Below are 21,166 nucleotides of genomic sequence, written 5' to 3' on the forward strand. Positions count from 1 at the left end.
TCACTTGAGGTCTCACATTGGAGGCCCGGAGATGAACGCAGCCACATCTCTGTAGTCAAAACCCTGAGGCCAGATGGCCATGCGTCCTATGTGTCTACAAGCAGACATAGTTCAAGATGTATTAATGAGACATAGAAAGTGATTTTGAAAATCTAGTGGTTCACCTAACTTTTTCATAGTGTAATTTAATTTTTTTATAGTATATAGTGTAATTTAAAGTATTCTGAAATCAATTACATGACTATAAAGAAACAAGGAAAAGTTTTTAAAAAGCATATTGTTTTATTGAGTCCAAAGCACACTACTAATAAATAGTAGCTTGTCCATACTGACAGTGTGCAGAAACTGTTCCAAGGGTTTTACCTGTATTAATGCATTTAATCTCATAACAACCATATGAGGTGGGTACTATTTTTATTCCCACTGTAGAGATAAAAGAGCTAATGCATAGTGATGTTAAGAAACTCGCTCAAGGCCAAATAGCTCATATGTGGCAGCGCCATCATTCACGCTCGGAGAGTCTGATTCCAAAGATTGTGCTTTCCACCACTAGATTTTGGGCTGATTTAAGCCCCAAAGTCATCCACTAATTTGACAAATTAAGTTAATTTATCTTAAAACTCATAGAGACATTCGTTTCCATTATAGCAAATATTTATATAGTGCATGCTATATGCCAGACACTGTCCTAAGTGCTTTAGAAGTCCTATCAGCTCTTCTAACCTGACATTCTGATAGACATTTGACCTGTCAGAGAGTTGAAGTCTTACAAGAGCACTAGTTACCATATGTTGATTTAGATATTTCTAAATAAATAATTGGATAGCTCATTCCACAAAAAACTAGAATGTTTGTTCTGTTATTAATCATTTGAAACAAACTCCGCATGCCTAGGTCCCATCAATTATTTTTATCCTCTTTGTACCCATGGGACAATGCTCACAAGAATCTTTTTTATTCTCCTTTCTGGCCTAACTCCAAAGATGATTCTGTTAAAGAACAATCAGAATGCTTATTAACAATACAACATGCATCCTGAAGCTAGACCTTGTGTTTAAATCAATGTTAACAGCAAGTTCAAATACATTTAAACTTCCTTTAAATGGCAACTCTTGTGGTGAATGATAATGCTCTGTGTTATTATTTACAAACCCAGGTTAGAGTTCAAGTTTTATTGCAAATCCTATGTCTCTCTTTTCTAACCACTGAGTATACAGTCATCAGTGCTAGAATGCTGAAGCCGTGAATCCTCAGGGCAGACTATTGTTTGATTTTTTGCTAGAAGAATCCCAAGTGTTCCAGGTGTTATATGAGGTAAGATTTTGGCAGCTCTGGCAGCTCTTCATATCCTGTAGAAAATGATGTTTCCCGTTTTCCACTGGGGGAAACCATTTATAAATATTCATCCTATTAATAAGTATCACAGTTTCCTTTGTGAGTAAGGAGTTAGTGCTACTTGTCATTTGCTGTGTCCTCTTCCCTCAGGGTAAAAAGACAGTTCAGTCACAAAGGCCACCTTATAATATTAGATTGGTCTGAGTCTGAAGGACTTCTTGACATTCAGCAAAAGCACCGATCCAAACCACGTGAATATAAATAATACACAATATGCAGGAGTTTTAGCTCTGTGTGCCATGGATATAATTCATGGACCGTTCATACTAGATACCAGTCTTTGAGGCAATCCAGCCCCGATACTGACTGACTTTTGTGTAGACCCCAGGTTTTTTGGGAAGAGCACAAGATTGTCCCCAACTTACTATACCGACAATGTACCAGATGTCATGATTATCATAAACCAGAGGTCCACCAGAATCACCCTGGAGAAAAAACAAAAATATTTAAAATTGTTAACTGTAATATAATTCAGTAGGAAGATCACTGCAATCATCTCTCCTCCACAGAAAAAAAGGGAAATTGGTACACAGAACAGGCAGCCAGACTTGAGATAGATTATAAATATTTCTCTCACTTGAGTTAAAATTTTGTGCTATAAACTTTAAAGTGCATTGTTTTATAGAAAGATGAATACTCATTCATATGGAATAATTACATTATTCTAGTTCAGGATCCTTGGACTTTTTTTTTCTAGTTTGATTAGGTACTTTATGCGTGGTTTAGTAAGCACGTATATAAAATATTTACTATGAAGTTAGTATTTATGCATAATGAAAAATTTTGATGATCTCCTCTGAGTATGGTTACTTTGACTGTGTTTTATGGATTTATTCTTGGCTCTTTTTCTTTTACTCACCTAAATAATTTATGTTTGCTTGCTGAATTTTAATCCCCCATAAATTTCTTTTGGAACAAGAAAGTTAAGTAAATCAGCAGATATAAATGTAAAGATTAAAAGTGTCTCAATGGTTGAATTGCCTACTTATCACTCCCAGCTCTATTAATTACTGGTTGTGTGACCTAGGCTAAGATACTTAACCTCTCTGTGCCTCTTCCTCCTTCTTTATTTATTCTTTTGTAAACGATTTATTGAGTTCCTACTGCATGAGCCAGGCATTTTGATGGGTATTGAGAATACAATAATGACCAAGTATGAATGGTCCCTATGCTCATAGAGTTTGAAGTTTAGGTTTAAGAACCGATATTAAATAAGCCCACAAATTAATGCAAAATTACAACTGTGGTAAGTGCTATGGAAACATACAATAGGGAAATTTTACTAGTTAAGGAGTCCCAGAAAGTGTCCCCTGATGAGATGTAATTAAGCTGATATCTAAAGGAAGAGGAGTTAACCGTGAAAAGCGAAGTATAGACGATATGTGTTCTTGGTAAAGGAAACAGCGTGCCTGGCTTATGCAAGGTCCTATACAAAAAGAGACTGGAGAGAAGACAGCAAGGGCTCCAGTGGTTATGTGATGGGGCTGTAGAGGTAGGGAGAGACTAGTCCAAGTGGAGCCCTGTGGTCATTTTAAGAAGTTTTTGGTTTTTATCTTAAGGAAAAACGAAAGTAAGCCACCAAAGTGTTTTAAAGACAGTGTTGACATTGACATGATCAGATTACATCTTGTTAGAAACCATTCTGGCTTTCATTTCACTAATGCACTAAAGGAGCATAGAATGAATATAAGGAAATAAGACAGCTGACTAATGTGGTTGGGGAGGTGAGGAAGGGAGGAGAAAGGGCGGAGGAGGAGAGAGAGAGAGAGAGAGAGAGAGAGAGAGAGAGAGAGAGAGAGAGAGAGAGAGAGAGAGAGAATGATGGGGGGATGTTTAAGGAGGTAAAATCCATTCAATTAGGTGATCAATTAGTAAGTGATAAGGAGAGAAAGTTAGAATGGCTTCTAGTCTTCTGGCTTGTTTAACAGAATGGAAGGGGGTTGCCATTCATAGAGATACAAAACATAGGAAGAAGATCATATGGAGAGGGTGAAATAGGCAGAGTCAGGTGCAACATTTTGAATGAAATGCCATTGAAATATCCAAGTGGAGCAGAATATATAAGTCTGGAGATCAAAGGGGAGGCTGGGGGCTAAAAGTATAAATTTATGAATCATCTGCAAAAAGATGATAATTGAAGCCATGGAAGTGAATTAGAGTCTCTAGGGAGAAAGTACAGAGTAAAAAGAGGAACAGGCATAGTATAGATCAAAATTTCATGTGTGGGATTAAGAGAATGATCCTGAAAAGGAGACAGAGAAGGAGCAGATAGAGTTGTAGGATGAAAATCATTACAAGCCAAGGGAAGACAATATTTCAGGAAAGAGGGAGTGGTAAGCATTGTTAAATGCTGTTAAGAGGTTTAAAAAAAAAAAGACAAAAATTGTTTCTTGGAGGTTATTGGTAGATCATTGAAAACCTCAGAAAGAGCTATTTTTCATGAAGTGACAGGGCAGAAACCATATAGAAATGGTGTGAGATGTTAGCAGGGGTGGAGAAAATCGAGACAATGGGTATAGACATTTTTCCAAATATTTGATGGTAAAGAGAAGACAGGGTGCTAAGGGTCAGGAAAGAGTTGTGGTGTTTCGTTTTGTTTTTTCCTAACTTGAGAGATCTGAATAGGGAAACATATGGTAACAGGAGAAATGCTGACTATGAAAATAATGATAGAATATAATTGCTAGTAAAAACTTCCCCAAAAGAAGAGAAATCTGAGCAGAGGAAAAGGGATCATCAGCCTTAGAGGCAGCACCTCGGTTGTGACCTAAGCTGAAGGTCGATAAAATGGGTCCAGATGAAGGCCGGTCTGCATGCCTGGTGCTGGGAAAATGGAGAAATTTCCTTCATATGGCTTCTGTTTGTCTTCAAAAATTGGGAAACAAAAAATCATCAGTTAAGAATAAAGGGTTAGAAAAAAAAAACAACCAGAAGCTGAGGAAAGTGAAAAATGTTGGGAGAATTCAGAGGATGGTAGATTTGGAAAAAATAAAAAAACAAAACAGTAAGATTGTCAGTTTTGTTATCTGGAACCTATAGTGGAACCAATGGTTTCTGTTGTATATTTTTCCAGGAGCATTTGACTTCCAGGGTTCAGGCAGAGGGAGATTGGATAGTTGAGTTCTTCCATGTTTGGGACTTTGTCAGTCAGAAATACTGGAAAGAGAGGGCAACAAGTGAGCGTCGGCTATTAGCAAAAGTGTTTTAAAAATGGCAGTAAAATCTAAACTGGATAAGTGGATGATGGAAGCAAGGCCTGATGGGATGTGAGAAAACAGAGAAGCAATGGTCTATAGGTCTCTATAAACTTGAAGAAAGGCAATATTTTATTCAACCAGTAAATATTTGTGCCAGGCAGTGTTTTAGGTGTTGATAATACAAGCAGTAAATAAAATAGACCTCCAAAAAAATAAAAATAAAAAAATAAAAAATAAGCTGTGCCTTCACAGAGCTACTAGTTTAGTGGGAGAGAGAGAATGGAGAATGACAGTATACCAGCCAAATAAAATATATTGTGTATAGGATGATGATGAGACCTAAAGATAAAAATAAAACAGAGAAGGAACACAGAGAATTGTATGTGTAGGTTGTGTGGGTTAGGGAGTGAGGGTTGGTAGTTTGGAGTTGAACACAGACAGTGTGGCCAAGGAAGCAGGAGTAGTTGAAAAGCGGAAACTGGATTGGGGAGATGAGTTAATGGGAAGATTTGGGGAATTAGTGTTTTTGGAGTTGGAAGAGTTTTGGATAATAAGAATAGGTGGCTGAAGATAGGTGAAGATCACTGGAAATTAGGAGATTTAGGAACTAAGAATCCAGCATTCAAATGGGCCAATGTCAATATTATAGGGCTTGAGATGGAGAGGAAACATGTTTCAGGTGTCAAAATCATTAAAGAATGAAAGGGACAAAGCAAAGCGACTCAGACATAGGGGATGAAACAAGATACATGAGAGATGATGACAAAGCTGAATAAAGTGTTCTTCAGAAGAGAGGTTGCTTTTGTTTTCAGTTTTGTTTAAGAACAACAGACCTTAAAAGTAACTGTGTGAACCAGAAATAGTAGCAACAGACTTTAATTTCTTAATTTGTAAAATAGAGATAATTATAGTACTGCTTTGAACTCATCATATTAAATAAAATAATGTCTAAAAAGTGCTTAGCACTTGGCTTGGTGTATAGTAAACATTGAACATAATAATTTTTGTTTTTATGATTATTAATTAAACTGAGTCTTTGGTAAAATATATGCATTTTTTTTTCTCCCAAGTAAAATATACACCAAATTCAGAAATACCTAATGGAAACTTTCTTTATTTAATGGGTTTTTCTTTAATTAAAGTTTATTGTGGTGACAATGGTTACTAAAGTTATATAGGTTTCAAGCGTACAATTCTGTAATACATCATTTGTATATCACATTGTGTGTTTTTTAATGTTTTAACCTTGACTTTGTACTTACCTTACATGCGTCTACTTTTCCTTCCATGAATCCAGCACATAACATTCCTGAAGTTATCAGGCCATCATACACATCCTTTCTGTTACACACATCAGTGCTTATGGTTTCCACCCGGGCTTGCCGAAGTTTATTTTGTGTAGGTCCTATTACATAAACAAACAAACAAACAAAAAACATGTTCTTCAAATACAATTGTAACCAAGACATGGAAGACACATAAATTGTATATTCCTAGGAGTAAAAGCACAGTATTATTTTCTTTTTTTTTTCCACAAATGTTCCTATATCATCTTTTCTTACCACCGAATAGTATTCCATTGTGTATATATACCACGACTTCTTTATCCATTCATCTATCGAAAGACATTTTGGTTGTTTCCATGTCTTGGCCACTGTAAACAAAGCTACAATGAACATTAGAGCACACATGTCTTTATGTATAAATGTTTTCAAAAATTTTGGGTAGATACCCAGGAGAGGGATTGCTGGCTCATATGGTAATTCTATACGTAATTTTTTGAGGAACCTCCACACTGCCTTCCATAATGGCTGCACCAGTCTGCATGCCCACCAACAGTGTATGAGGGTTCCTTTTTCTCCACAGCCTCTCCAACACTTGTTACTATTTGTCTTGTTGATGATAGCCATTCTGACTGGGGTGAGGTTTTTATTTGCATTTCTCTGATGATTAGTGATGTTGAGCATTTTTTCATATGTCTATTTGCCATTTGTATGTCCTCTTTAGAGAAATGTCCCTTCAGGTCCTCTGCCCATTTTTCAATTGGGTTGTTTGTTTTTTTGCTGTTGAGTTTCATGAGTTCCTTGTATATTTTGGATATTAGCCCCTTATCGGAGGCACTGTTTGCAAAAATCTTCTTCCATTCAGTTGGTTGCCTCTTTGTTTTGTCAATGGTTTCTTTTGCTGTGCAGAAGTTTTAAGTTTGATATAATCCCATTCATTTATTTTAGCTTTTACTTCCCTGGCCTTTAGACTCAAATTCATAAAATGCTCTTTGAACCCAAGGTCCATAAGTTTAGTACCTTTGTTTTCTTCTATGCAGTTTATTGTGTCAGGTCTTATGCTTAAGTCTTTGATCCACTTTGAATTAATATTGGTACATGGTGACAGATAGCAGTCCAGCTTCATTCTTTTGCACGTGGCTATCCAATTCTCCCAGCACCATTTATTCCTCCATTCTATGTTTTTAGCTTCTTTGTCAAAAATTATCTGTCCATATTTATGTGGGTGTATTTCTGGGTTCTCAATTCTATTCCATTGGTCTATGTGTCTGTTTTTCTGCCAATACCATGCTGTTTTGATTATTGTAGCCCTGTAGTGCAAGCTAAAGTCAAGGAGTGTGATACCTCCAGTATTATTCTTTTTTTCTTAGGATTGCTTTGGCTATTCAGGGTCTTTTGTGGTTCCAAACAAATCTGATGTTTTTTTTGTTCTATTTCTTTTAAAAAATGCCATTGGGATTTTGATGGGGATTGCACTATATCTGTATATAACTTTAGGTAATATGGCCGTTTTAACTATGTTGATTCTTCCAATCCATGAGCACGGAATGTCTTTCCATTTCTTTGTGTCTTCTTCAATTTCTTTGAAAAATGTCTTATAGTTTTCAGCATACAGGTCCTTCACATCCTTGGTTAAGTTTATTCCTAGGTATTTTATTCTTTTTGCTGCAATTGCAAAAGGAACTATTTTTTGTATTTCTTTTTCTGACATTTCATTGTTAGTATATAGGAATGCAATAGACTTTTGTACGTAGATTTTGTAGCCAGCAACTTTACTGTATTTGTTGATTGTTTCTGATAGCTTTTTGGTGGAGTCTTTAGGGTTTCCTATATATAGCATCATGTCGTCTGCAAAGAGTGATAATTTAACTTCTTCATTCCCAGTTTGGGTGCCTTTTATTTCTTTCTCTTGCCTGATTGCTCTGGCAAGGACTTCCAACACTATGTTGAAAAGCAGAGGTGATAGGGGACAGCCCTGTCGTGTTCCTGAACGTAGAGCAAAGGGCTTCAGTTTTTCACCATTAGTTATGGGACTGGCTGAGGGTTTGTCATATATGGCCTTTATTATGTTAAGGTATTTTCCTTCTATACCTATTTTATTAAGTGTTTTAATCATAAATGGATGTTGTATCTTGTCAAATGCTTTTTCTGCATCAATAGATATAATCATATGACTTTTGTCATTTATTTTGTTTATGTGATGTATCACATTGATGGATTTGCGGATGTTGAACCATCCTTGTGCCCCGGGGACTTGATCGTGATGAATAATCTATTTAATGCATTGTATTCGATTTGCTAGAATTTTGTTTAGGATTTTTGCATCTGTATTCATCAGAAATATTGGTCTGCAGTTTCCTTTTTGTGCTGTCCTTACCAGGTTTTGGTATCAGGGTAATGTTGGCCTCATAAAATGAGTTAGGAAGTACTGTCTCTTCAATTTTTTGGAAGAGTTTGAGCAAGATTGGTATTAGATCCTCTTTGAAGGTTTGGTAGAATTCACTAGTGAGGCCATCTGGTCCCGGACTTTCGCTTCTGGGAAGGTTTTGGATGACTGATTCAATTTCGTTACTGGTGATTGGTCTGTTTAGATTTTCTAGTTCTTCATGGTTCAGCGTTGGAAGGCTGTATGTTTCTAAGAACTTGTCCATCTCTTCTAGGTTATTGAATTTGGTGGCATACAGTCCTTCATAGTATTCTTGGATGATCCTTTGTATTTCTGTGGTGTCCGTGATAACTTCCCCTTTTTCATTCCTAATTTTGTTAGTGTCTTCTCTCTTTTTATCTTAGTGAGTCTAGCCAAGGGTTTGTCAATTTTGTTAATCTTTTCAAAGAACCAGCTCTTTATCACATTAATTTTTCCTATTGTCTTTTTGTTCTCTATTTCATTTAGTTCTGCTCTGATTTTTGTTATTTCCTTTCTTCTGCTGACCTTGGGTTTCATTTGTTCTTTTTCTAGTTCTTTAAGATGTAACATGAGGTCATTTATTTGGGATTTTTCTTGTTTCTTGAGATAGGCCTGTAGTAATATAAATTTCCCTCTTAAAACTGCTTTTGCTGCATCCCAAAAATTTTGGTAGGAATATTTTCATTGTCATTTGTTTCTATGTATCTTTTGATCTCTCCTCTAATTTCTTCTTTGACCCAGTCATTCTTTAAAAGTATGTTGTTTAATCTCCATGTATTTGTGACTTTTCCTGCTTTTCTTTTGCACTTGATATCCAATTTCAAAGCCTTGTGATCATAGAATATGCTTGGTATGATTATGTTATTAATCTGTAATCTGCCCCCCCCTTTTTTTTTGGACTATTTTATTTTTATTTGTTTCTGGTGCACAAAACAATGTAATAGTTAGACATTTATCATTTATATCCCTCACACAGTAACAGTCCGCCTCCCCTCATCCACTATCCCTCTGACATCGCACACAGCCATTACATTTCCACTGTCTCTATTTCTAATGCTGTACTCCGCTTCTTGTAACTATATATATATATATATATATATATATATATATATATATATATGTATATGTATATGTATATGTATATGTATATGTATATATAGTATATATACATATACATATACATATACATATACATATATATATATATATATATATATATATATATATATATATATATATATATAATTATAGTTGGCATTCATTATTGTTCAACTTCAGGTGTACAGTGCAGTGATCAGGCATCTACATCATCTCTGAGGTGGTCTCCCTAACAAAACAAGTGTCCATCTGATACCCTACAAAATCTTTACAACATTATTGATTACATTCCCCAAATTGACTTTCATAACCCCATAGCAATCTTGTGGTTACTGACTGTGCTTTCCAATCCCCTCACCTTCCCCTTTATCCGCACCCCCCTCCTATCTAGCAATCCTCAGGTTTTCCTCTATGTCTCCGAAACTGTTTCTGATTAGTTCATTCACTTATTCTTTTCTTTAGAGTCCACATATAAGTGAGATCATATGGTATTTGTCTTTCTCTATCTGACTTATTTCACTTAACATAATGTTCTCCAGGTCCACCCATGTTGTTGTAAATAGTAAGATTTCTTTCTTGTTTACGGCTGCCTAATACTCCATTGTATAAATGTACCACAGTTTCTTAATCCAGTCGTCTACCGATGGACATTTCGGTTGTTTCTATGTCTTGACTATTGTGTATAATGCTACAATAAACATAGGGGTGCATTAATTTTTTTGAATTAGAGTTTTAGATTTCTCTGGATAGATACCTAGGAGTGGAATTGCTGGATCATAAGGTAGTTCCATTTTCAGATTTTTGAGATACCGCCAGACTGTTTTCCATAGTGGCTGCACCAATCTGCAATCCCACCAACAGTGCACAAGAATCCCCTTTTCTCCACATCCTCGCCAGCACTTGTTGTTTGCTGATTTATTGATGATAGCCATTTTGACGGGGGTGAGTAGGATCCCTTTTTGTTTTATTGATGGTTTTCTTTGCTGTGAAAAAACTTTTTAGTCTGATGAAATCCCACGTTTACTTTTCTCTTACTTCCCTTGCACGAGGGGATATATCAGTAAAAATCTTACTCCACGTAATGTCTGTAAAGTTTCTTCCTATATTTTCTTCTAGGAATTTTATGATTTCAGATCTTACATTTAAGTCTTTAAGCCATATTGAATTTATTTTTGTAGATGGTGTTAAGAGGTGGTCCAGCTTCATTTTTTTGCATGGGTCTGTCCAGGTTTCCCAGCACCATTTATTGAATAGACTGTCTTTACCCCACCGTAAAGTCTTGCTTCCAGTGTTGTAGATTAAATGACCATATAGGCATGGATTTATTTCTGGTTTAATCTTCTTAAACTTTGCTGAGGTTGATTTTATGTCCCAATATACAGTCTATCCTTGAGAATGTTCCGTGTACACTTGAAAAGAATGTATAGTCTGATGTTTTAGGGTGAAGTGCTCTATATATGTCAATTATGTCCATTTCATATAATGTGTCATTTAGGTCTGCTATTTCATTATTTATTTTCTGTTTGGATGATCTATCCATAACTGACAATGATGTATTTAAGTCCCCTAGTATGATTGTGTTTTGGTCAATTTCTCCCTTTAGTTGTGTTAGTAGTTGCTTAGTATATTTCGGTGCTCCCTGATTGGGGGCATAAATATTGATGACTGTTATGTCTTCTTGTTGTATAGTCCCATTCACCATTATGAAATGCCCATCTTTGTCTCTTGTTATCTTTCTCACCCTGAAGTCTGTTTCATCTGATATCATTATGGCTACACCTGATTTTCTCTGGGTACCATTTGCTTGGAATGTCAATTTCCACTCTTTCACTTTGAGTCTTTGCTTGTCCTTGTAGCTGAGATGTGTCTCTTGGAGACAACATATGGTTGGGTTTACTTTTTTGATCCAATCTGCTACTCTGTGCCTTTTTATTGGTGAGTTCAGTCCATTTACATTTAGGGTGATTATTGATATGTGAGGATTTCCTGTCATTCTATCTTTAGTTTTCTGGTAAGGCTGTGTCTCCATTGTTTCTTTGCCTTTTTGTTGTTGTCTATTATTTCTGTGTGGTGGCATACTATGATGTTTCCCTCTGTTTCTTCTTTTATTACAGTATATATTTCAGTTCTGGATTTTTTTGAGTGATTACCCTTAAGTTTATGTAAAAGAAAGTTTGATATTTAGAGTATTCCATTTTCTTCAGCACGCTTACTTTCTCCATTCCTGTATTCCGGTTCAGGCCTTTACTCTCCCCTTTTTTATGCTTTGGTTGCCACAAATTGTCCCTGTTGATGGTGGTCGAATAGCCTCCTTTAGTATTTCTAATATTGCAGGTCGTGTATTAGAAAATTCCCTCAGCTTCTGTATGTCTGGAAAGGTCTTTATTCCTCCTTCATATCTAAAGGATATCTTTGCTGGATATATTATTCTTGGCTCATAATTTCTCTCTTTCAATAGTTTGAATATTTAGTTCCACTCCCTCCTGGCTTGTAGAGTTTCTGCTGAAAAATCTGATGATAATCTAATGGGCTTTCTTTTGTAAGTTACCAACTTCTTTTCCCTGGCTGCTTTGAGGATCTTTCTTTGTCATTGATTTTAGACAGCTTCAATACAATGTGCCTTGGTGAAGGTCTGTTGGGATTGAGGTAATTAGGTCTTCTATTTGCTTCTTGGTTTCGAGGATCCAGTTCTGTCCACAAGTTTGGGAAGTTCTCATCACCGATTTGTTTGAATATATTCTCTGTCCCTTCTCTCTTTCTTCTCCTTCTGGTATGCCCATTATTCTTATATTGCCAGAAGGCTCTTGTAGAGTTCTTTCATTTCTTTTAAGTCTCAAGTCTCTTTCTTTTTCCATCTGTGCTGTGTCATTTCCAGGTTTCTATCTTCGATGTCACTGATTCTTTCCTCCATCTGGTCAACTCTACTACCTAAGCTGGTTATTTCGTTCTTAATTTCTTCTATTGAGTGCTTAATCTCCAGAAATTCTATTTGATTCTTTTTTAAAATTTCAATCTCTTTTGTAAAATGCTCATGTTGTTCTTTGATTGTGTTTCTGAGTTTGTTTAACTGCCTTTCTGTGTTTTCTTGCATCTCATTGAGTTTTTTCAGCACTGCTATCTGGAATTCTCTGTCATTTAAGTCACATATTTCCATATCTTTAAGTTCCTTTTCGGGAGACTTTTCACTTTCTTTCTGAGCTGTCTTGTTACCTTGGTTATTCATGGCAATTACTGCTTTATTATTTCTCTTCCTAGACATCTACAGGAGTGGCTTCTGCAACAGGTTGATAGGAAGAGTTCTTTCTTTTGTTTTCCAGTACTTGTTGGTAGAATGTTTTATTTTCTCTCCGACTGCATCCTTTTTTCTCTCTCACACGGTACTGCTATGTTTTCTCTGCACTATTCCAGCTTCTCACACAATGGGCGGATTCCCTGGGAGACGGGCTTCTCCTCTGTTAATGGTTCACCTGGGTCACAGGGCGCAGTGTCTGTGTGGGTGTGTGGAGAGCTTTTGAAGTTCCAAAGCTCTTCCTCCACCAGATTCAGAATCCGTATGTTTCAGCAGTTCTGTTTACTCCTGCAGGGATCTGCCCAGATAGGTGGGGTCAGAGGCGGGGTGAGTTGTGAGAGGTGGCCCAGAGCAATGGCGGTGACCACCACCACAGTCAGTCCTGCTTCCACAGCTCCCTCCCCTTTGCCGGAACTAATTGGGCTGTGAATCTGTTTCTGCAGTCCACAGTTCCAGAACAGCAAATAGTCTACTCTTTTGATCTGACACTGGTACTCTTCCCCTTCTAGCACCGGGCAGGTGGGGACGGGGCGAGCTCTGGGAGGGTAGGGAGGTGGCCGCTAGTCTCAGTGCCTAAGGCTTCCGTTCTCTGCTCGGCAGTGAGGGTTTTAACCACCGTTTTCAGCCTTCTTCCCTCAGTCTTTTCTCCGAGGTCTCTGCCGTGAGCGTTGGGTTCAGCCGTGTCATATGCTGCCCTCTCAGCCCTGTGGGCCACAAGCGGAGCCCTAGCAGTCCGAGTTCTTCCCTCTCCCGCAGCTGTGGTAGTTCCGGGAAGCAGCGAGCTCGGCGCACTGAGCTAGGTCTGCGTCCTGTACCTGTGCGTCTCCGTCTCTGCACTTCCCCGTTTCCTCCTCCCCTGCTCGCGTGATTCTCTCACCTGTAGGTGATTTCGGTAGTGGGCCTCTTCCTCTTGCCTGTCTGCTGTGCAGGGAGTCCTTTGTGGAGTTATTGTTGTTCGATTAGTTGTAAATTCCAGGGGAGCTTTACAGAGGCTCAACTCACGCCGCCATTTTGATGACCAATCCAGTTTTATTTTCTTAACAGTAATTGTTGCCTAATTTTATTTTCTGAGTGATAAATGTCTCAGAAATTAAACCATAATTTATGATTCTTTGCAACCACGTGCAAAGAACCATAAATATATGCACCCCAATATTATGTCATATTTGTGGATGTTTAAAAATTATGGGGATCTTTAAAACTACCTGCAACATTGTGTGTGTGTGTATAATATATATTATACATTGTTTTTTTTCATGAGGAGAGTATCCATTACAATGATCTTTTCCAACTCACACATTTTTCCGTATAAGGAAATTGAATCTCAGGGAAGTTGACTGATTTTCCAAAAGATATTCAAGTAGAAACCAGGATATGAGCTGCACAGAGCTATTTGCCCTATTCTATGCTGTTTTGTGTTATTTAGGGGTGTCTCTAAGCATGGGAAACAGAATGGATGCCAAATATGTGCTAACAATCGAACACCAGCACAGAACAGGGCCAGGAGTTAGGAGAGAACACTGCACAGTTGAGTATGGGATTAAAGCTGTTGGTGAGTTGCTCTGAGCAAACAATGAGGTAAGGGAAGACTAAAGGAGACTTAAAACAACCTCTCACAAAGTCAGGTTGGAGATACATGGGGCATTTGGGAAATCTTACATATAAGAGTTCTCTGGAAAAAAAAATAGATTAAGATGTATTAGCATTTGTCTCCTAGTTTATTCAGGATATCCTTGATAGAACCTTAAACATTTTTAATTTCCTACTTTAAAAGATTCAATTAATCTCTCTCTTTAAAGAGGATGAACTAGTAACTGGAAATCTTAAGTTCTGTTCTTTAGTTTACAAAATTTTAGAATTAATGTCTTTTAAACCTCCTATGAGGTGGGACAGAGGAAAAGAAATACGGAGTCTATTAACTAACCAGAATGAACATTCTCAAAACAGTCACAAAGCATTCATGTTTTTGATCACCATAAAGTTTCATTAAAATGAGGAAGAATTTAGACCAAAAAAAAAAGAAAAAAACCTATTAGAAGATCATGGTTTGAATTATATGCTAACCAGGAGTGTTTACATATGGGAAATATACAATTTGGATCATTTACTCCCTTGTACTCCCATAGCATTTTGTCCCTCTTAGAGCATCTAAAACAGTGTGTTCTTTTCTTCTATATTAACCTCTCCTTTCTGTGCACTGCTTCAATTAATTGTGAAATCCTCAAGAATAGGAACTTGATTCCTTTAACTTTTTAACCCTCAGCCCCCTGTTCTGCTCAGAGCCATACACATTGGCATCATCAACATTGTTTTTACTCAAAATCTAAAGAGGGATGCCCTAAGAGGGCTTGTTAGTGCTTAAGGCATATTTGTATTAAGTAAATTGGGTTGAATACTCACCATCATCTACAATAGATCCAAATCCTGTGACAAATACACTTGTTTTAGGCGGCAATTTTGTAGATGAATCTGGGAGGCAAACTCTCTGGACTATATTTGAAAACTCAACTCGGGTAGTGAGCTGAGCCAAAGCAATGTCATTTTCATTTGTTTCTCTACGGTAATGTTCATGAAGGATGATTTTCCCCACTCTTCGTTGCACTGTGGGTGATGTTATAGTTATACCAAAAGTAGCAGTCCATTGACTTGGGTCTTTATTTCTGAAAAACATTAAAAGGTAAAATTTATGCTTCAAAAAAGATTAAGACTGTATTTCTCCCCAACTATTGGGATTATACTCCTGGAAAATCCCTATGGTGAGAGAATTTGCAGTTGATGACCTTATTGAAAAAAGCGATTAAAAATACTGATGATATAAGAGATTATGAAAGCTCTGAAAATATTTTATATCCTCTAAAATAAAAAAAGAGAATAGCGACTAAATGAAATTTCCATGCTTTATTTGGATTAATAATAGTAATGGGCACTATACAATTTCCAATTTTTAATTCCTTGTTTATTAGAAACTGGTCAGATTATCTTCCATAATTTCAATGAAATGTATATATATATTAATTTTGATTTGTTTTGGATATTATTCATATGAAGAAGCATTTTCCCTTTGTATCCGACACTTCATCCATTCTTATTTTATGACTCACTTGTCAGCTCTTGTTTACTGGCTCTTACTGTGATCACTGAGACAAAGTGTAATTTGTCTCTTGTGAATACAAACTCTTATGTGTATACAGGATTGTTCCTCCACCCTGCACCCAGACCTTATCCTGATATTCAAAAACTGAGCAGCTCTAACTCATTGTCATGCTGTTAAAACTCCCACTGCCCTTTGATCTGGCCTGGTTAGTCCCTCTTTCTCCTTTTGAGTCTCTCCCTTCACGCAGATGCTTTTCTTTCTCACAAAGTTACACCACAATCAACTTCTGTCTAGTCCTACCGTCTCTTTACTTCCCTATTTCCTCCAAAGCCCAGTTTCCTCTTTTTCTAATTATCCCCATCAAGAATGACTAGAAATATATAGAAACTTGAAATTCTCTTTGTAGAGGAAAATTATGTAGAAGGAAATCAGACAGAGAAGAGTTCAAAAAGGGGATTTCCTTGTTTATGTATTAGTGAATCATAAATGTTTAAGTGTAATGAAATATTAGTGGTTTTCAGAGTACTAGGCACTGCCCCAGAAATGAGTAGGCAGAGATCCAGGATGGGGACCAGGAGATGTGGAGGGCTCATCTCTCAGCTGTCTTAGTTATTTATACTTTAAAGTAAGGTTTTATTCAAAGCTGAAATCTTAGGGCTGAAGCTTTCATTTGAAAAATAGAATTCTGGAAGATATCAGACATATATGACTTTAGTCTTCATGGAGCTCCTAAACTAATTGAGTACATAAAACAAGTACCCTTTCTCTTCATGCATTGCCAACCAGAAAGGAAGACTTATGTAACAGGCCAGGTTCAACATACTTGTGCATAAGGACAGTGAGACTCAGAAGTTAAATGTGAGGGCAGAACCAGCTGGATATGCCCATGTGAGGGACATATCCAGCTGGTTAGTGTCAGGGAAAGATGACCCAGATCTCATGATATCCTGTCAAGAACTTTTTCCCCACCCACACTGTTTCCTTTTTCATGGACATAAAGATACTAAAATTTATCTTAAAATGATTTTTTAAACCTACACTATTCTGTAGGAAAAAAATAAAAATTTTAAAACTCTGGATAACTGTGACATTGTCTTCAAAGTACCCTGTATTTTTTCCTTCACAACAGTAGATATCATTCATAGTCATCCCTTTTCCCTTACATGAAATTATATCACCCTCAAAATTGAGGTTCATCACCTTTCCCAACCCTTCTATATCATTATTATAGGCATAAAATATGCTATAACTTCACTCATATTTTAAGAAAAACCTTCCTTTGAGTCCACAACCACCTTTACCTGTCAAATTTCTTTGCTCTTCTTCATTTAACAAATCTTTGAAAGTTTCATCCAAACTCACTAAATCCAATCCTTCTTCTATTCTCTCTTCAATTCATTCCCATCCCTGTTATATCACCACAATTTCTCTTATCAAAGTCACCAGTTATCTCATTTTATCAAATTCAGTGCCAATTCCCATTTAAGCCTATCAGCACACAGACTGCATTGGACCTGCCAAAACACATATCTCAATCACTATAGTTTATATTTTTCACTAAATATTAATTAATTGGCATTCTGGATTTATTATTTTTAATTTACATAAACAGAGATCAGTGATAAACTGAAATGGATGGCACTCCCAAAAATAAGTATGAAGATTGGAACACTATGTGAACAAAAAAATCAGAAAGCCTTAAAAAATTAGTGAAACTCAAGTTCACCTTAGGCATGATGCTAGTTATTCTGGGGGTTGTAAATACATATATGTGAGTCCCTTTTCTCTTCTCTCATAAGAGAGTAATAGACAATCACCTTAAATTCATTTAGTCATTCCCAGTACACATCAACCCCATAAATGAAGGTGTAGACACCTTAGAAAGAGTGTTACCCTTAGAAGGATGGTCAAGAACCTCCTAGACTCACCAAAGACGGTATCCTTGAAAGGGTGTGTGAACAGTTCCACTGTCCAGGGCTTCAGGCAGAGCTTTTATCTTTTGAGAGTTTAAAAAGAAAAACTTTCTGCACCCTGACGCTGAAACCTCAAGGGGGAAGGAAGGTATGTCCCTGATCTCCGGGGGCAATACGGTGCCTGTGTATACCCATGTATGTGAACTGACATAGCCGAGTTTTAAAGCTACGACTGTGAAAGCTCAAACAGATTGTTCCTGCCAGGTCCTGTATGACGAACCTTCCATACTGTGAAGTCAGTGAGACAAGGTGGCAAGTCTCTCGCAGCATCCACACACCTCTCTTGTCCACACAAGCCCACAGGGGTTCTTGGATGATGCAGTTGGGAGGGGGAGCTTCAACAGCGCTACCTCTGATTTTTTTCTTATTTATAAAGTGATAGTGGATATTGATAGTGGAAGGATAGAGGGAGTAACAGAAAACAAAATAAAACAGAAGAGGCTAGAATTTCTCCTTAAATATGTGGAAGAGTTTAAACTTGTTACATGTACAATAGTATTTACACTAAAATAATTTATGATATAGTAGGAAAGATAACAGTAGTGTCATGATAATACAGGAAAATATACAAGAACCATGAGAGTGATACAAATGAAACATCATAGATATTGAGAGAAGGGAAAAGGGGTGACTATGAATAGGGCATAGAGCAAGCATAATGTATTTTAGGGGACAGAGCAGGGTCCATCCATAATGGAGAGGAGGATAAGAGGGTGAGATTGGACTCTTCCCCAACACTGAATCAATTGATGGCAACTGATAATGAAAACAAGAGTCACAGCAGCCTTGAGGAACTTACCTGCGGAAGCAGTGAGCTGCTGTGAGCAGCCATGTGTTACTGATGAGGCTGGCTCCGCACTGATGGCCAGCCCCTTTGAGCTGGAGGCTGACCTGCCATGGCCACTCCCCTTCCAAAGATGTTTCCCTTCCTTGGATAATCCTTTCTGTAGAAGTGAATGCTGGTAGTGGCATGTTTGAGGATGTCATCCTTATTCCACAGCCTGTTACAGAAATATACATTAGCTTGTTTTCATAAAAAAGGAGAGGGGGGGGGGAATGCATATACTGACTTGCATTGGGTCCTGATGCTTAGATAATCTATTCTACCTGCTACTCTTTAACCTATTCCTAGCACTCGGTCTCTGAGGTTATTCTGTAAGGATCCTACTAATCCTATTGATGTTCAGAAGAAATACTAACATTTCAAGGCATCCAATGCAGGAATTACCTTCTGTCTCTCCATATAGTGCATACATGGATGAGTAACTAGGTAGACAATTAATTGAACATCAAAATATATAGATCCTCTGCTAAATATTTTAGGTAGATTTACAACAAAACACTTTTCAGATGAGTAAATTCATCCTTGGATAGAGAAGATAAATTGCTACAAGTCACCCAGCTGGTAAGTGAGAGTCGGATATAAAATTAGGAGGATCCACAACAATGTTTGTATTCTTATTAATGCAAGAGAGCCCAATACTGAATATAGGGCATGATTCTCCTTTGACATGAATGTATACACTGTCTTTGGAAAGCCTTGAATTTTAATAATCTTAAACAATAATCATCTCTTCTAGTTTTCTAAAATTTGGAAGTCTAGTTTTAAAACAAAATTCTGATTCCCTGATAACAAACCCTGAATTGATTAGACTTCAAATCAACCTTAAATAAAATTTGAAAGTATATTAGTATACTTTATTAATGTACCTTTTAATTATTTGTATTTTTATGAAGAATACATTTCTTTTTTTCAAAAAGAAGTTTTATTCAAAAACAGATAAAAATAGTTTCCTGAAATCATATTTACAAATACATCATAATTCACTCAGGGTTAAATAGCTTCAGCTTAAGCTGAGCATAAAATTGAACAAATAGGGTCTCTAGGTTAATATGGTATCGTATCAGTAATGCCTAACTCTCCCAACTTCCCCTCAAAATATGCATAAGGTAATAATAATATAAATAATATCTACTAGTTATGAGCCAGGCCTTGTACATACTGCTAGATATATTTTCTCTAATTTTCACAACTCTCAATAGTAGATGTTATTATCCTCATATTGCAGATGACAATTTTGAGTCTATGGTATTTTTCAAAGGCAAAAGGAGCAAAATCATCAAAAATTCTGGAAAGATAGCAAAACATTATAAATTCTTGTAGTAGCTTTCAGTAACTGCAATATCCAGTGGGTTGATTTGAGAAGCAACTTTTTGGACTACCCAAACTCTATCCTGTGAACTAAAACTATATGGAAGCAAGAAGTTTGACAAACTCATTGGCTCACTGCTGCTGTGATTCTCCAGCCCAGAAAAAAAGAGCTGCGCTGCACCTGTCCTCAGCCAAGCAGAAACTACAGTTTGAACCATCCCAGTATAACTCATCAACTCTTTTCTTTATGTGTGTATTCAGAAGCCACAATTCCCAGTATATTATCCTTTATAGGGATACAAAAGAGATGAGAAGTTCTATGAAAATGTAGTCACCTCATACATGGTCTGCATGTGTATCCCCAAAATTTATATGCTGAAATCCTAACCCTTAAGGGTGATGGTATAAGTATTTGGGGACTTTGGAAGATGCTAAGTGATGAGGGTTGAGCCCTCATGAATGGGATTAGAGGTTGATAAAAGAGGCACCAGAGAGATCCCTAGTACCTTCTCCCATGTAATGATGTAAGAAGTCTACAAGTCAGAAGAGGGCCTGCACTTGACCATGCTGACACCCTGATCCTACATTTCTGGCCTCCAGAACTGTGTATAATACATATCTGATGTTTATAAGCCACCCAGTCTGTGGAATTTTGTTACAGCACCTAGAAGGGACTAAGGCACCTCATGAAAAGCAATTTAAATAGAAAAAGGCAGAGTTCTGACATCATTGAATGATGCAGCTGGTGGTACAAACAGGGCGGTTGATGTTTTCATGTACTCTGCTTGCAAGAGCAGAATGTAAGCCTGCATCTAACTATACAGCATGATAAGGCCACCCAAATCAGATGATTTATAAACTCAGAAGACAGACATGTCTCTGAAAGTTATTTTCTATAAAAAAAATTTAGGACACATGTGTTTGTATCAGTAAAGATATACAAGAAAATATGACCTTAATATAACAAAAGCAGACAGCCATAGGGAAAAATATGCTTTGATAAGAGTACACACATAACAAAAGAGTTCTCTGTAATTAAATAAAATTGAAAACAATCACAAAAATATCATAGCAGATATAAAATCCACATGGAGGAGTAAAGAGAAAAATTGACACCAGACAATGGAGATTAAGTACTCAATAAAATAAATTAACAATGAAATAACAAGCTTAGGTATAGAGTTGACCAGATGGAGGAAAGAATCAGTGACATCGAAGATAGGAACCTGGAAATGACATGGATGGAAGAAGAAAGAGACTTGAGACTTCAAAGAACTG

The 21,166-nt window shown here is 36.9% G+C and overlaps 1 protein-coding gene across 1 annotated transcript in view; it reads right to left on the reverse strand.

The window, feature by feature from the left end:
* Positions 1-997: 997 nt before the first annotated feature.
* The window catches only part of TMPRSS11F (transmembrane serine protease 11F), a 110,217-nt gene continuing 90,048 nt past the window's right edge, over positions 998-21,166 (reverse strand). The window contains exons 8-11 of the mRNA XM_088794743.1: positions 18,536-18,737; positions 15,070-15,329; positions 5,855-5,997; positions 998-1,820 (exon numbers count right to left, since the gene is read on the reverse strand). Coding sequence (XP_088650869.1) covers positions 1,662-1,820; positions 5,855-5,997; positions 15,070-15,329; positions 18,536-18,737 — 764 coding nt within the window. The 3' untranslated portion in view covers positions 998-1,661. The remainder of the gene's footprint in view (positions 1,821-5,854; positions 5,998-15,069; positions 15,330-18,535; positions 18,738-21,166) is intronic.

Source organism: Rhinolophus sinicus, chromosome 1, assembly GCF_057876585.1.
Source record: "Rhinolophus sinicus isolate RSI-liver-muscle chromosome 1, RSI-T2T, whole genome shotgun sequence".
Lineage (NCBI taxonomy): Eukaryota > Metazoa > Chordata > Mammalia > Chiroptera > Rhinolophidae > Rhinolophus > Rhinolophus sinicus.